Source organism: Ischnura elegans, chromosome 1, assembly GCF_921293095.1.
Source record: "Ischnura elegans chromosome 1, ioIscEleg1.1, whole genome shotgun sequence".
Classification (NCBI taxonomy): domain Eukaryota; kingdom Metazoa; phylum Arthropoda; class Insecta; order Odonata; family Coenagrionidae; genus Ischnura; species Ischnura elegans.
Window position 1 is genome coordinate 166556978 of NC_060246.1, and position 18494 is coordinate 166575471.

At 40.8% G+C, this 18494-nt stretch overlaps 1 protein-coding gene across 1 annotated transcript in view; it reads right to left on the bottom strand.

Moving 5' to 3' along the window:
- Positions 1–18494, bottom strand: part of LOC124173379 (UNC93-like protein MFSD11) — a 105972-nt gene that overhangs the window by 83272 nt on the left and 4206 nt on the right. The window contains exon 2 of the mRNA XM_046552881.1: positions 4808–4980. Within this exon, the coding sequence (XP_046408837.1) occupies positions 4808–4980 (173 nt within the window). The remainder of the gene's footprint in view (positions 1–4807; positions 4981–18494) is intronic.

Sequence of the window (18494 nt, forward strand, 5' to 3'; positions counted from 1 at the left end):
ACAAAACCTAACTAAACAACCAGTTCCTTCGCACTTAAGATTAGGCTTTTGTTTTATTTCAACACTATAATGCTTCAAAAGTTAAGATTTTTTCTAAATTTTGAAGTTCAGGTGTACAGAAGCCCATATCAAAATCCTCCTCCACAAGAGGACTTATATTTCGGTTTCGAAGGCAGTGAGGGAGGACCTTTAATTGGGGGAAGAAATCAGGAGAGTGCGTGAACAACAATGGAGCACGAGCTCCCGATGTATCAGGCCGAGGGTTAGCTGAGGAGAGGGTACCCGATGGGCAAACAACAGCGACGTCACCAACTTACCTGCGAAAGGGTTAAGGCCGCGTATAGCTCGAGAAGTATGCGACGGATCGATATATGTAAAATAAAATGCCTCTTAAATTTACACTCTAACGCAATTCCACAATTCACGATTAAATGAACGGCGAACACAGCCAATTGGCTGTGACATGAGTGGAGGTGATTTGGGTAGGTGGGAGGGGAGAGTGTTGGGGGGGGGAGGGGGCAAATGGTTTCGGCATGCCCTCGAGCGGGTGCAATCAATGCGGTGGAGGACGAACAGGAGAGGAGACAAGCAATTCAACCACTCGGGGCACTGAAGTGGGTGGGGGTGGATGACCTTAGTTAGCGCCCTCGCCGCCACGGGCGCTGCCTGCCGCTCTTCCACTCGATGATAACTCCGCGATGCCATCTAGGAGTTTACCATTCAAGGCCGGATCCTGGATTTTTTCTGGGGGGGGGGGGGGGGGGGGGGCAAGGGTCTGAAAGGCAAATGGCCCTTTCATATTTGAAATTAAAAACAACATGCAAGAATTACTACATGAAATATTCTCTTTATTTTAATGTGAAAGTTATTAATTTGAAAATAAATGATTGAGGATCTTGTTTTGTGTATTATTGGGTGATTAAATGATTGATACAAAAAACAAAACGAACGTAATGATAACCGCATTAAAAGTATAGTCTATTTCTTAAGTTTCTAGTTTTTCACGTGCCCCCGTGCCCCCCCTAAATCCGCTTATGTTACTATTACTCCACGCCTACCCTTCGATTAATTGATGTTCACAAAAAGGATGTTCTTATTCTTCCGTGACACCTCATTTCGAGCACGCCGCTAGTGCATGGGGCCGGAATGAAAAAGTAATGGTTTCGGATGTATACATAGTTAGAATACAGAATACGAGCGGCTGGAGTCTTCAAAGATTATTAACAGACTTAAACATATTAGTGTAACTGAGTTAACTACGAATTTAGAATGGGAAAGTATAACCGATCGAAGGATAAAATTTAGATTAAATCTTTTGCGGAAATTTCAAGTAGACTAAATTTTTCCTGACGTTCAAGATATTTTGAGAGATCCCAATCACTATGGTAGAAACTATCACAAGGATAAGATTAGGGAGACAGACTCCAGAACCAACAGATTTCAAATGTCGTTTTTTCGACAATAACTACGATAATGGATCATAATCCTTGCGACAGCTCTGGGACGGACTGACTCGAACTTGGCGAAAAAGGCCCTGCACGTGTAGGTCATAACTTATTACATTTTTAAATGCAGATCATCAGCATTAATTTTATTGGAATGTTGTGAATCGTGCATGAATCACGAAAAACGCTTTTTTCTATTGCTAACTCGTTGTTTTATTTGCATGGTAGCATGTTTGTGTCCTTAGCCCTCTCCTAGTTTCTAGCCTGACCGCATCTCACTGTACTGTGTGCTTGGCCTGTGTCCGGCAAGCGAGCGCGTTTCTGATTGGTGGCTAGGATGAGTGCTGCATGCCTATTAGCGTGGAATCACCCCGTGCTACCTCACACCATGGTGGTGGCTTGCGCGGTGCCTCGCAGGTGCAACCAAGGGGACATGCAGAAGGCCTCCCAATCCGTCCTGCGGAAGCTTGCTTCATGTTGCCGCGCATTTTAATTGGTTTCCAAAATTGATAGCACCAGTGATCCATTTATTCAGAATATTTGCAGTAGCGTATTTGTAATCGCGAATGAGTGACATTGAAAAATTATGAATTCGATAGACTCAATACTACGATGAATTAAGTCAAGCAGTCATAATTATAGCTGATTTTCCCGCGCAATTCGGATCACTCTGCCTTCAGCGACGCGAGTAGTGACTTTTGTAAATACAATAAAATGCGCGGTGGATGATGACACGTCCATAGACGGACTGGAGAATCCTCTACTTGGTAATATTCGCGTATCCAACTCATTAAAAACGCCTCATCGAAAATCACTGCAATCATAATTGCGCGCGAATAAAGCTTAAGTCCGATAAAGCAGATGCTTAAGAGTATTTCAGATGAGCGAGCGCGATGTCCAGTTATAAGACGAGCATCTCAGAAATCTCACCCTCTGATTCACCACTATCTGATGGAAAATGCGTTATCTTGGCACTCAAGGTTGCTACGTTTTTTGGCTTTTAGACAATCAAATTTTTCTCCATCCTCGTGGATCCATTCTCGTTCTTATTGGATAAATTATGATAGTGGCTGCGTAGATAATTCAAGAGTTGGTATCTTAAGGATAACGGTGTAAAACGCCCACTTCATAAGCAACTGCGAAAATGAGTATAGCATGGAGTTTGATTCGAAAGCGATATATATTCGCTTAAAATGATAGTTCACTTACGCACATCCTCCTCGACTCAACAGTAATACAAATTTCATGAATTTTGCAAGCAAACATAAATAATCAGTCTCGGAATTCATCTAAAATCATTTTAAGTTAGAGCAACTTCACTTTGAAAGCAAATATTAACCGTTTTATTTCCGAAAAGTGCATTACTAATTCTTCTTGCTATCATTACACATTAAAAAAAATTCCATTCCATTGCTTTCCTGCTGAAAATTAATTTTCACTTGTGTTACGGAAGCTAAAAATGAGTACATTCAGTGAAAAATGGTAGCCAATAAGTCCTTTTCCAGCCAATGGATAAGTTGTTTACATTTGTATTTCACGCTAACAGACATTCTGATAGTGAATTCACCGGATAGGTCGCGATTCTTTCGACATGCTGCTTGCAGGGACAATGGAATTCCGGCTATTTTCCTAGCAAGTTCGGAGCGTATTCGACTACGAGCACAATAGACCAAGGAAGTGAGTACCTGCGCACGCTCTTCCAAGCGACTGTCTGCGCCGCTTCCATGGCAATCACTTCCGCGACTAAAGTCGGCCCAACACACCAAAAAAATACGATTAAAATCGATTTATGCATTCGATAGATGTCCTCATATAGGGTAAAATCTCTATCATTGACCTTGAGAGAGAGTTCGGCCCATGCTGGTTAAGCGAGCTCCCACGACAATTACGAAACAATCCAGATAAAAATAGTGATAAAGATCGCTAGCAAATTTTCTCCACCATTACCATTGACAAAAAAACAAACGGGCGCGATAGCGAAATGCCTCCTCAAACGTCGTCAATTCGCCAGAACATAGACACGCCGCGGCGCGCCGCGGCGGTTGGAGTGTTTACACTGGACACCGATCGAAACCGCGAGGCAATGCATATCATCCATGAGAATACTGTTTCAACACTGTTTCCTGTAAGGCCTCTTGCCAACATACGCGACAGGGTGCTCCAAAACCTCTTACTGAGGGTCTAAGCGACTGATTTCTATTTTTCGGTGAAGAAAGTACCTAAATACTTTGTTGCATTTATCGGAGTTTATAAGCAATCCGTAGCTAAAAACATGCACTATAATTAAAAATAATAATAAAAATATAAAAACATGCACGTAATCACTTAAAAGAGTGATGGTTTTTAATTTTTTTTGTGATAAAAATAATTATAAATACATAATTATTATACTAATTTGAGATGAGAAAAAAGGGCGAAAGGAATAACTTGGAATCTCCTCCATGCATATTGGCTCAAAGTTGCTAACTTCAATGATTTTGTACATTGGTGATAATGTTTTCCTGCATGATGTTGTACACATTTGCACCGTAAAATTTTCTTTTGCAAATAGTTCACAAAAATGCATGCCACCAGTACATTTACTCTATTTTTAGGCCTAAAAAAAGTATAATTACTCCAATCCTAAGCATAATTAATTTTCATCGTTTACAACTGATGTACAAAACTTCGCATTTATTACACATTCGTCTCCCTAGTAATTGAAATAAGTAAACACGTTCACAGTAAATTTGCTCATTACCATGTATGGGGCAAGTTTACGGTTTTACTTGGGCTAAACTAAAATATTTTTTCGGGGCTACTGGCAATACAAGAAAAAATTAAAAACACCAAAAGATAGGCATGAAGCGGAGGTTAGATGAGGCGACCGACAGTTAAGGTCACTGGCGCCTTGATGGAATGGCAAGGAAGGAAGGGTGGAGAGAAACCCGGCGTCAGCATTAACCTGCTCCTAGCGAAGGGCGCCAAGGGGACCACGGCTTAGTTCCCCATCCGACCGCATCTAAGGGCTCCACTTGAAGTACCATCCACACAATATTCAAGCAGGGATCGGACAGCCTCTGAAAATCCTTGCCACCGCCGGGGTTTGCTCCCGGACCGATAGAGTGGGAAGCCAACATTCTAGCCACCTGACCAACCCGATCCCCGGTTTGCAAGAAAATAATCGTAGTGGTGGTTAATGGTGGTGCACTTTTTGTTTTGAAAATATTTGAGAAAAGTGCGAGAATCGAAAACAAAAGCCCGCATTACTTTTCCCCCTTGCAAATGATATCGCCTCTGTATTCCTTATTTCTGGCCATTCTGAGGAAAAACACAACAGATTTGGGGGAGGGCTAGATAAGATGTCAATTGAGTGTACTCACGCGTATGTGACGGCGCCGACGAGCATGGCAATCTTGGGTCCGGTGACGCTCAGTATGGACGGCGCGATCCAATTGCACACTGCGAAGACGGCGTAGATGACGGAGAGACTGGTGTAGCCAGCGCCGTCTGGGAAGCTGGGGTCGTCGTGTCGAAGGCTGGTCAACACGGTTTGCTGCGGATGAGATCAGAATTTCAAAAACTTACCCAGTTGAACAGAAAAAATGGAGAGTTAAAGAAGCCATCCCGAAAAACAATAAATACAACCCATATGATCGCCAAAAGCCTTAAATTGAAGGAAAACCAAGTAGTTCAGAATAAAATTAAGTTAAACTGGCTGTGTTAAATCGCAGACGTCTTTGTCTCAGTCACGCTGTGCAAAAAATTTATCCAAACATTACAAAACCGGAGCATAAACATTAGGATGGCAACGACGCGACGTTCCTTATGTTCACCTCTATGCGTTATTCGATGAATTCATTTCCATTTTCAATTATTCCCTTTTTATGTGTTATTTCCTATTAATTTATGTTTTTTATGATAATCAACAACCAGCAGCAGGAAAAATATTTTATTCGTTCCTTCTACTTTATTTTTCATTTTTCACATTATTCTCAAATTCATCACATTTTTTTAATTATTCACGCTTAATTCAGATATTTCCCAACTGCCCGCGCGGCCGCCATAGAGCAATTATTTTCATATACATCTACATAATACCCCGCAAGCCGCCTAAAAGGCGTGTGGCAGGGGGTGCTAGGAGACCAGCCGTCTACGCATAAAAATGAAGTTCTCTACGAAGTTGGGACTAGCATTTATTAAAGTTCTTTATGGTTCAGGGGAAAAACGAATTCCCATACCATTCCGTTCGGCAAAACATCGCTCTTAATTTATCTGTTCTTAATTTATAATTCTGTCAGTCCTGGAAATATAGTGTGGCTCTAATATTATGTTCTCCGTGTCGCTCTTAAAGATATCCATTCTCAATTGTTCAAGCAATCTAAGCCTAGCATTTTAGGCTCGATATAAAGCAAATTATATATATTATACAAGGCTATAAATATCATAGAGATTGTAGTGGTCCATAGCGGCCTACCTTTGTGGTGCTTCATTACTATACCTAAAAACGGTAACTATGTATTCACTCCTGAATGTGCTGCTGCAGTGTAGCGACACATGGTGAATAGAACTCGTTCTATGGAGTACATCATTCACAGAGAATGGCATTTTGCAGATATTAATTATTTTTTAATTTGAAGTAGAGAAAATAAAAATAGAGAAATTGGACTTAATGCCATGCCGTTAGATTATAAATACTTGATTTTTCAGTCGTTAGACGGAGCACAAACGCTCGCCTCCGTAGCTTGTAGAATTGGAGGTGAGCGTTTATGCTCCGGCTACAGCCAGCTGAGCGGATTCGTATCGCTGCGCTCCTAGATGAGCAAATTTTTAATTCGGCGGGCGATAGTTGAGCGCTTTTTCAGAGGGGGTATGGTTATCTTCCCTATCCACCAATCCAATTCTTTCTAAGACTTCCGTTTTCGGGTCGGAGTGAACTCCTGGAGAAATGGTTCCACAGATATCTCCGCGACATGGCTTTGGCCGCAAGAGAAATTGCCTTAAGACGATTGGTGTGATCCAGTCGGATGATTTTCCACACTTTTTCCTCTTTAACGCCCCGAAAAATGGATCAATGCAGAAGCAAGCCTATACGCTTTCGTTAGCGACGGTTCTGACCTCAATTTTTGCCGCGGTAAGTACAGCCACGGTTTTTCGAGTTTCCACCGCGTTGTTCGACAGCTGATGGCGACAATATCGCCGGCAATCCTACCAGCATCTTCATGCCAGAAGTGGAGTTTGATGCAAGATTGCAAGTTTTACAGCCTCCCGGATCAACCTCGGGAGATAGGCTCGGATGAGGTCTGTGCTGGGCCCGTTCTCAGGGCGGTGGAAGGCGCCATAGCCAGAGGGCACCAGCACAATGCACACAATGGGGTGTGTGTCTCGGGGTGCGGAATATAACAAATAAATTTTGAAATTTTAATCCTTACCCTCTTGAGATTGAATCGAATCTTACCTGATTGAATTATATTAATTTAATAATTATTTTCTTTACTCAAGCCAGGTGCTAATTATGCTGTTAAATGATGTATCATTGAAATCAAGTTAACTGCTCAATGTTGGTATTCTGACAGTAAAATTTGTCAATTTCGGAACAGGAGGGCACACCGGGATACGTCCCGGAGGCCAAGCCCGGGCCTCCTAGCTAGGACCCTATTTTCATAGGTTAGGAACATAAGGCACGAGAAAAATTCATTACTGTGCAGATTGTATTCTTTGGAAAGCGGTTAAATTCAGGTAGGAAAAATTATTGGTTATGTCCCTGAAAAAATACCTCAAGCTTACAGTTATGAATCGAGGACGTTTTCCCTCGGAGAATGTGTGTTAAATGAGGCAAGAAAGGCTAGAAAATCCACTGGTTCTCATTGCGAAAGCCTCAAGTTTCAGATTAAGAATACTACATATTACTATATGTGAGCCAAATAAAAAATTCCTTTTCTTCTTCTTCAATATCAAGAATGCAATATCTGCTTCGACTTTTGCTGAAGTACAGTAAATTTGCTTTTATTTTCCTTCATTATTCTCTCAACCTTTTTAGATAATTCATTGCCAGTCACAACATTCGTATCGTCAACATTACAGAAGTACATTGCAGACTTTACTGTTTGCAGCTGAAGGGTATTCAATATCACCTTGAAATTTTCGTGGTAAGTATAGTTGACCTTTATCGCCAACATTTTCCTTGTAGTTTAAGACTGGTCTATAGAAAATTACATGAATGACCTCAGCTCCCGACTTGGCAGTAAAATACGTTTATTTGATGACGACCCTATCATCTATCGCGAAATTAGTGATCACACGGACTTTGATTCTCTATCATCTAAATGTAACAATGTTCATGAGTGCAGCCAAGCATGGATTGGGACTAGAACAATCTAAGCAAATGCACGGCGGCACATCTATTGTGTAGGTCGTCCAACTATGCCCATGTATATGCTGTGGCTTGTGTCAATATGAAGGTGACAGATGAAGTGTCTGGTAGTCACGACAACTTCAACGACAACGTCACGACCACTATAAAATGGCAAACTATGCTGTACGTGGACAATTTGATAAATAAAAAAATAAATAAATAAACTTCAAACCCATCGTGGGGAAAATATATAACGAATATTTGTGAAGGAGCACTGAAGAGTCTAGGATTATTCTAACGTGTTGCAGGAAGATTTTCAGACGAAAAAGGAAAAAAAGATAGGAGCTATTTCGCATTTGTCCAGACACGCGTTGAATATGCAGCGAGCACAATGGGATCTGGCGCAGAGAGACTTGATCCAAGAACTTAATGAAATGCAATGGAAAACTGAGGGATTAGTAAGAAAACTACCGCGGGCGTGCAGAAAGCGTTACGCAGATGTAAAACGAATTAGACAAGGAGTCGCTGGAGACTCGGAGGCTGCGCGCTAGGCTTAGATTGCTTGAGCAATTGAGAATCTTCAAGAGCGACACTGACAATATCATTTCACAACCTCACTAATTCCCACGTGCAGCAAAAACGATAAATTAAGAGAGATATTTTCCCACACTGCAAAACAGTTCGGGAATTCGTTTTTCCCTCGAGCAATAAAGAAATTTAATAAATGCTGAACGGAACATCGAATGCACATTTCATTTTTTTTTTTTTTACAACTGGTGTCCTAACACATCCCACAATTAGAACGCACGACCCATTGAGGCGGCTAAAGAAATACTATGTACTACAGGATGTACTCGTAGATGAGACCATTTTATCCTCCCCTCAGAGTGATAGCTCCGTCGATACCCCGTCATGGACCAAAAATAGCGATCGCTCGACCCATCATTCTCAGAGTCATTCTCGCCCTCCCTTTTTCCATCGCTTTTTCCGTCGCTTTCCGCATTACAATCCTCATTCTATCAAAAGCCGACCGTGGCGTTACAATCTCTGTTTAGCGGCTGTGCGTTCTGATTGGCCGAAAGACTGTACTAGCGATAGTTTCAGCGACGGAAAAAGGGCGTGCCGAGAGATGGAAAAAAGGGATCGGATTTTCATCCCTGGAGCCTTCGCGAAAAATGATTTCGTGAAGGGGTCTTTATCCCTCCATCATTAGAGTGATCATTGGAGCAATCGCTTGAACGGGATGGAAGAAACGATCGCGTGTGTCAGGCTTTTAATAACATGTTCAAGTTAAGTAATAAGTGATAAGTAATGGGGAGATAAATATTAACCATTTTCATAGTTATTATGCTTTTTTAGGTACTTTCCCTAGCGTTGCGCCACTTTCCGGATACAATGATATTCCACCACTTTCCATAAGATTGGCCACCCTGAAATCGTTGACTCCTCGCCACGAGCGAATGTGTGTTTAGTGATCGCGTATGCACCGTCACTTGTTTTGACGGAGACTTTCTCGCGGGGCGATTGGCCGATTCCAGAGAAAGTGAAATCGCGTGGGCGACGTTATATGTTCGCGCTCACACATCAGGGGAAAATATTGAATAAAAAACACGGATGACTGTTTGACGGTACGGCTCGTCTTGACGGTGATTCCGGGGCGCTGTAAAACATTCATTCTCAAGACGAGATTCACTAATGAAAAAAATGGCAAACTGATTTCGTAATTTCCTTCTTAACAATGAATAAAATCAATAAAAGTTCAGACTTTAGCGTGAACCGGCCGCCACAAGTCCATCGCAACCGGGAACGTGAAACGCATGTGCAGGGATGTATTCAGGAGCCGGTCTATGATATTCTGGGCCGTTGACCGCCCTGTGTCATCCCTGGCCGTCATCTGTAACCGCGACGACGTACTGACAGCTGCCCGGAGAAGGTGGAACGAGCAGCCCTCTGACAGTCGGGATAATTGCCCGATGCATACAAGACGCCACTCTGAGCGGATTGGACGGGAAAGCGTGCGTGCGTAGATAGGTCTCAGGCCGAGAGATTAGGGTCGCGGTTTTTCCATCTTCCAGCAGTTCCCCTCCCGCTCGCCTATAGACATTAATCTGAATCTTCCATTTCCCCACCGTAAAACCTTCTCTCTCACTCACTAGCAAAACCTGTAACACTCCCTACTGCTTGTATGTATTTTTACCTCAGTGTTTAAGCAGATGTGAGCATGGCTAATAGAAAGAGGAATAGTTGTATGAACGTTCTTTCGAGCTCCCAATGCTGTCGTACCAGAAAGGGCATTACATTTCAAACATATCAAACTAAGAATTAAGGATAGTCACAATAACTATTTATTATCACTAAAACTTTTAGCCCAGGTAATACGTAATTATTGGTTCTAAAGAAAATTGCGAAAATTTCAGCTAAAAACGTGATTTTTAGGAAAATAAGAATCGAAAAAGAAAATTGATTGAAAGAATTATTACGGGTAGATTAAAATTTTCGACCGTTTGTCGGAGTTCTTCGGGAAGGACACAAATATTTTATACGTTCATTCATCCGATAAAACAATTAGCCCTCTATGTTGAGTGGAAATACTTTCTGGAAAGCATAAAATGAAACGGCTGTACTGCAACCGATGCTTGGCTTATGATCCACCACATGAGGGGCCTCCGCAGTTGCGGATACAGATGGGGGGCGCAGAGGGGCCGCCCGTATTGCCAAACATTGCAGAACCACAATTTTAACTTATTTTACACCATAAGATGGCATTGTCTTGTACTTTTACATAATCTCTTTAATTAAAACCTTCTTAAAATTTGCATGTGACTTGATTATTTTTTATTACCATAAAAGAAAAGGTAACTAAATGTATCTTTTGCGCCCCTCCTTGAGTTTTTTCTCTATCCGCTACTGGGGTCCTGAGGACCAGTCACGACGAATTAGATGGCGCATAAACCTCCTCAATGAAAACATACACCTACTTGCCAACAATAATGCTGATCGAATGGATGGTGTAGTAATGCATAAAGGACAAACAGACGCTTTAAGTTCATTTTTACAAATATGGCTATCATTTGAGTCCAAACACCTCGACACTGACCGGTGAATTGGAATTGAAAATAGTTTTTTTTTAATCCATGTTTAATGTCACCTCGATCTATTAATTAATATGACAGCCTTGTTATTCCATCTTTGTACCGCGTTTAATTTTATGAAATAGGCCCGTACTTGTATGGATAAGATGTACATCAGGACTGAGGCAGTGGCTTCTTATTCGTTGTTTTCGTGAAAATCTCTCCAGAGTCAATGAGTTTTCACCGTAAGAGAGACGTAAGAATGAAGATACTTATTTTATCGCTCAATTTTCATTTGAATTTAATTTTTCCTTGCTTCATTGCTCCCGAATGACTTAGATTTCTTTAACGTCAGCAATAGCGTATCATTTGGCAGTCATGACATCGAATATGTGACAAGTGAATTTAGCACCTGGTTCATTCATTATCATCGTTAAGCCAAGAGTCGTAAGATTGGTTTGACGCAGCTCTTCTATCCGATAGTCTTTTCATATCGATGCATTTCTTATCTTTCACATTTCTGGCTGCGTATCTTAAGCTAGTTACTGTTGAACTGCGTATAGTATGGTATGGAATAAGCATACAACTGCCAATAGGCCTCCACCCTAGGGCAATAATTCGCATTTGACCCCTCGCATCCGTAGGTCTACGAGAAACAAGATTGGCAGCCTAGTGACCCATTTCCGACGTATGCCGCGAATAGCAGGTTTAGCTGCGGCTGGACCGATCTCTCTCTCTCTCTCTCACTTATTACAGAAGCAGTAAGAAATCGACCCCGCTGTGACTGCGTGGAAGTCGCTAATATTCATAATGAAATGTCCGTCCAGGATTCGGGTGCTCACGTCTATTTCACTAAGCCTAGAAAACTGAGATGATAAGCGGAAATCCCGATCGGGCGATATGATATCGTCGCGCCAAAGCGATTCACTTAATCACCCCCCTAACTTATTTTTCTCAATTCAATCAATTTATATTCTCCTCCCATCTCATCTCCAGTCCAACAATCAATTTCTAATTTTTATATGATTACTATGACGATAATTATTTAAAAAATGAGTGTCATGTTATAAAAATACTTAATCAAATACAACATAATAACAATTAATAATTATATGCATAAAAGCGATATTAGTTATTAATTTATATAACCACACAATTCACACAGAATTCATTTAAATGCTGCATTGATGAACGTTGCTGATAAATGAACAGATTTCGAAAATGGTGATACATAGTTTCACTACGACGCGACGAATTACCGCAGGCGGGTTCTGTTCGGTGGCCGTCTTTAATTGCAATCATGCAATAGTAGATCGAGCCGGGCTTTTTCCTCCCGCAGACGTTGAAGTTCTTCCATCACCAAATAAATAAATCGCCACGCTTACTAATTACATTTATTGGAGACTTTCCCTATGCCCGCAACTATCTCCATCTACCCTGGTTACGTAAACAACAGCAAGCAAACCCTCCTTGGCAACAACATGAAGATGATGATGATCGGTTTACGTCCGCTTTCATAGGAGCTATTCAGTATCCGGTCTTTATTGGTGACAGATTACTCGCTTAAAAATTACGCAACCATCTTGATATTTTCCGATTATATAAATAAGACCCTGCTCAAAATTTTCCCATCTCTCGAATTAGGTACTGTAACCCCATTATTTTCACAGGTTTAAATTTTTAATAGAAATTTTAATAGATTTTACATTAATTTTTTACCAGGAAAAATGGGAAAAAGTCTATTCTACCAATAATGCACCCAGGATTTCAAGATGATTGAAATATTTTTTAGGAGTAATGAGGGCTGGTCTACCATGGGACGTAAGCACACATAAGGCGAATTTTGAAAGAAATTGCTTGTCTCTTAATTAACATTAATATGTTATGCATTATTGAATTCACCGCAGCGTGAAAATAGTATTCACTCGGATATTCGTTTATTTAACATACCTATGCTATGTAGTGCTAGTAATTTTCACGTATTTGACAATTGGCTGTCGTCAATTGAATAAACTATTACCACCTATAGGTGACAACACTGACAGAAGCCGTGCTGAAGAGGCGCTCTGATTGGCTCTCCGTTGGCCGTAAGGATGAACATCAAACCGACATCATCTTTTTTACGTAACATGTCTCACTTTAAAATAGCATTTTGCTCGTTTAAGGCTTATGTCTCACATCACCTCAACCCTTAGTCACTAAGAGAAGTAAACAAATACGATTGGTTAAGAGGGAGGTGCGAGTCCACTTAACTGGTTATTTCACAACTGCGCTCCACGCCTATTATTATCGAGAAACGACTGTTAATTATGATAATAATCAGAAAATCATTACGTCACGTATCCTGTGAGCTAAGTAACAACAATAATTTCCGGGTCGTAATTCTGTTTCCCGATTTGACTTTACATCAATCTAAGCACATCTTTACAAACAGGAAAATACGGCGGCGTTGATATGAGTTTCTCTAGGGATTCGACACTTAAAACAAGAGGCAAAGGTGAAGGAGGCCCCGTTTGGCCTCCCCTCGAAAGTTGATTCATGTTGCCACTTATTTTTTTTACTCATTTTAATCGCTTTCCGAGTATTTCCACATCGAGGCTATGAGTGCATAGCGGTCAATTTATTCTCATTTTTTGCAGTCGAGATTTTGCACACACGAGGAATAGTATCGAAAAGTTAAAATTTCGATATTTTATATCACCACGAAAATAAATTTCGGTCAGTAACCCCTCGTAATTCCATAGTATCCCACAGCCCACTATCCATGCCATTTCTTTTACCTCCCCGATGCTCTTCTCCGCATCTGCCCTATTGGTACCTACTCCTCCCTCTGTATTTGTCCCTCGGGCCATCCATTTTTCCTTTCATCCCCACATAACTGCTGTGTGGCCAATCCAACGTGTACTTCTTTCGCTTGCAGTGATCCATAGTCTTCCCCTTTTCTCCTATAAATCTATTCATCCCTCTCCCCATCCGTCCGTTTCATACTGAGCATCCTCCTCCAGAACCAGGTCTCGAAGGCATCTATCATTTTATGATCGCTTTTTCCGATGGCTCAATTTGTTTGTTAACAAAACAAGCATGTGATTGTTTTATAACAAAATTTTATATTGTTAGAATGATTTTATGTTAAAATGTCCTTTTTGACTACTTTTAAATTTTAAATTCTGATTACCAGGATATTATACTTTTTTTTAACGTTTGTATTCCAACTTTTAAAGCATCTGATTTTTATTCATGTCATTCACTGATTGGTGAGAACGCAGCCTATATTTTTATGTATATTCAAGGTATTTGTTTTTTTTATATTGCTTCAATGAATTTATATATATAATCATAAATGCTGGACTTCCTGAGATGAGCTCGAATGAAGCAAAGATAAGACTAGACCAGCTCGCAATCGATTGACTATTGAAGGTCCAAGGAGCTGAACCAAATGTACTAAAAGAAGAAAATAATGCATACCGATACCTTATTTTGCACTGTAAGGATGAACTTAAATACCTATGTAAATAGAGCCCTGGCTTGGGGGAAGAGAGGGTCGGATTGTGGCCTCACCCGAGCCAAGGAAAATAAAACAAAAGTAAAGTCAACCTTCTGAACCATAGACTGCCACCGCCAACCGGGTCTACTCGTGGCATGTGACATCAGCATCCTTCTTCCGTGAGCGTCCCGAGAGGAGAGCTCTTTATAGACTCATTCAATGACCGGTGGATAACAACATTTCTAGTGACCGAACGGAGACTTCTCTATTGTAACAGTCGTGGATTCTACGGCCACAACAAAGTGGACATGATGAACTTGGAAAGGCGAGGAGCGGCAGACGAATGCGCCAAGCGATGAGACCAAGTTATGAAAAGAAGGGATATGGAACAGGTCAAGTTATTTAGCGAGAACGGACTTTAAATGAAACGAAAAATGAGTATTGACAAGATACGTTGGCAAGCTGGAAATAATTACAGCAAAAATGCACGCTGTCCTACCAGAAAAGACTAAAAAAATCCGTTACTTTAGCAACTATAAATATTCGCTATATGGCAATGAAAGAGACTGGCGAAAGATGATTTGGAAGGATATAAACTATGCTATACTATATACCAGATGCCCCCAACATCTACATGATGCTGCATAAAAATTTGATTTATGTATTGAGTTGTTGATAAAAGTGTGTAGATTTTAAGCGCACTACCTACAATGGCTTTAGGTGGGTATCATTGATGGTTATTGTGGTCGACGCAATATTCAAAACGGTTTGTATTCATACTGGATACATGTCTCATGTGCTCTAATCTATATTTTTGCCCTTCCTGAAATATAACACCGGACCAGTAGGTACCATTTCCTCACTAGATGTCTTTCCGATAGTCCAGGGAAAGTTGTCTCTTTTCCTGCACTGAATGAAGATTAATAATTTCACTAGACTTTGATTCTTGCGAAGGCGGAAAGGAGGAAGTTCTGCTATCAATCACCTTTAAAAATGATAATCCCAACATGCAATTGAAAAAAAAAACACAAGAGGGCCGTTGCCCTTGAATTGTGATACAATGATGGTCATCAACGTGATATCACAATAAGTTATCTGATCCATATCAAATCAAATCAGACATTTGGAAGCCATTGAGAAATCTTCACCCCACGGACTAATGGGCTAACTGGAATGGTTTTACATTAAACTTTTAACGGATGAAGAATGTCTTTAAGAAACGTTAACACACGAAAATGATTGAAAAATAAAGTACTTTCAGAGAGGGCGAGTATCCCTGATATCCCTATGACAAATCATGTGGCCGCGACATATTGTTTATTTATTTTTCTCCGTGGAAACGCGGCAACTTATGTTAAGAATGCCAATACGGGTGAAAAACGCCTGACACGTGTCACTCCTCATTTCCACGCCCTCTTCATTCGCGGAATGCTGCACGCAGAGCGCCGTTAGGAGACGAAATAAAAAAGAATACGACTGCCACGCGAAAAAAATAATGGAGTGAGCAGCGGGCAGGCGCTCTGCTGGGGAGAAAGTGGACGAGAAAGGAGAATGACTCGCGGAGGGAGGGGGAAGCAACGGATTTCAAACAAACAAACAAACAACGGCCTATCCAAGGAAACAACACGACCACAGGAAGCACTTCGTACAAACTACGCCGAATCAATCCACAGCGCATTTAAATGGTTTTGCAAAAGTCGACCCTCGTGTCGCTGTTGGCAGAGCGATCCGTATTTCACGTGGAAATAAACTATAGTTCGGTATGTCAACCGAAACTCATATTCGAGATTATAATTAATGATAGTAATGACTAAGCCATTCCTTTTCATCACCAGTTCCATCTACGCTTCATTCCTGAATCCAATTTTTTTTAAAGATAAATCAGAAAGAAGCTATTGATTTCATTTACATACAAAACAATACACTCGATATATACACGGTTTTTCAGAAAAGACAGTCGTAGTAAATATTTGAGCACAGACTTACTAGAGTATTTTATCAGACTCAGTTTATTTTCAGTCATCATATTAAAGTGATTTTGAAAATTGTCGACTTTATAGATCGTGTTAGGAAATAATATATTAAATTTATTAAAGCATAAAATTCGGATCAATTAAAGAGCAGTTTACAAATAATGATCTTACCATCTAAGCATTGCTCGTAGTTGCTGATTGTTGTCCACTGAGGAAGGAGCGATTATGAGCAAAGACCCTTCCGAAATGAGGACACCCGCCTAAATACGCCATTGCGTAACGCGCGGATCCCTTGAGTTTATAATGTTCGTACGTATCCACCCAAATTTCGATTGTCCACTGCTTGAAATTATAATAGTTATCATTATAATATAATTATAATAGAAAATATAATTACTATAGTAGGGGATGCTATGAAAACTTTCTCATACCTACAGCGTTATTTGGGCTGTTCATAATTGGTTACTAACGTTAAGTGCTGTATAATAACTATCACAGTTACCAAATAATCGCTAATGATGGCTCACTAAGCGTATAATGTGATTTTATCCAGTATACCAGTGCGCCGTTCAAAAGAATACCTTGATCTGAGTAATTTTTAACTTTGAAGTTTGTATGGTTTATTTTTCCCCAGAATACAAAATTGCATTTGTATAGCAAATTAAAGACCAGTAACCCATAAATTGAGCCGTTTGAATATATAAAACCGTTTACGTTTCTGGAACCCTTCCGTCAAAGACTGTTAGAAGAGACGAAACTTTTTATTGTTTTCTGGAAGTGATTGCCTGAAAATCCGTCGTATACAATACTAATGCATTCTCTGGTGCACAAATATTTGGAATTAAAATGAATTGGCGCATAAAATGAGGCGTGCTGCAAGACATAAAAGTTATGCTTTATTTAACTCTGCCATAAGGACACATGCCATTGGAATAAGCGCTTTTCCCGCGCTTCGCGGAGGAAATAAAAACGGTGGAGCAAGTTAGCGCCTCTTACATCTCAGAGGTTACAGTCGTGTAGAAAGGAAGAAAGCGTGCGTCTTGCAACAGTCTCTTTCACCAATTTCACTTTATCTTCGATTGTAATAAAGTTTAAAAAGCCATATTTCCCCGTGAAGTAAAATCTGATGCTTTCCCGGCGAATATGTTCAAAAAAGGCTATTCGGGCTTCCAGCCGGGTGGTCTCCCTCCATTCTGCCGACGTTTCGGAACACGAGTCGGGTTCCATCCTCAGGGCTTAGCCCTCCTGAGGATGGAACCCGACTCGTGTTCCGAAACGTCGGCAGAATGGAGGGAGACCACCCGGCTGGAAGCCCGAATAGCCTTTTTTGAACATATTTCCCCGTCTTCCGAAAAGTCGCCAACTTCTCGAGACATTCGCGATAAAAAAAATGTCAACGACCTTAACACATTTCCAGGTTAGTTGATGACGTCACGCACTTATACCCAACGGATGACCATCGGCTACTCCTCGGCTGCACGCATCGTTCTCTCGTGGTTCTATGCTGTTTACTATCTCGTGAGACATTAATTCCTTAAACGAGCGGTTCTCTCTAAAGGAGCCATTGAGCAGAAACTCAAACGAAGTCACCAACGCATGAAAAAAGGGCGGTAGACTTAATTTTTAAATTATGATTGAGCGGCTGAATGGGGATGGTTATTTTTCGTCATACCTTATCTTTCCCTCCCATCTTCCACCGAATGCTTCCACTGAACTGGGATTTTGCGAAGAGCACTTCAATATTATGGCCCCCAAATTAATATGCACCCGCAATGTGACTGCTAAGGTCGCATTTTGTCCTCTACAAAGACATGGTCCGCCAGCCTCTGACACACAAAGGCATTTCCTGTCTTCTCTTCTCTCTGTGTCGTCTGCCGTCGACACGATTCGTTGACGAGCTGCAAGGTCGGTGGTGGAAAGGACACTGTAGGTATGGCAAATGATATCTCCTCATAGGAATTCTTGCGATTTATGTGCACTTTTGGTGGGCCAGAGAATGGGAAAAGAAAGGGAACTTCGGAACTAAGTACGTTGGGCAAGAACCCGGAGCCAGAAGTAGGGAAAAAGACCACAAACATAAACTGATTAACTGAAAGAATTTAAGTTAATACAGACAAAAGTAATTAATTAAAGTAAAAATTCACTTTTATGAAAAATAAACTGGTTCAAGTTAGAGTTAAAAAAAGT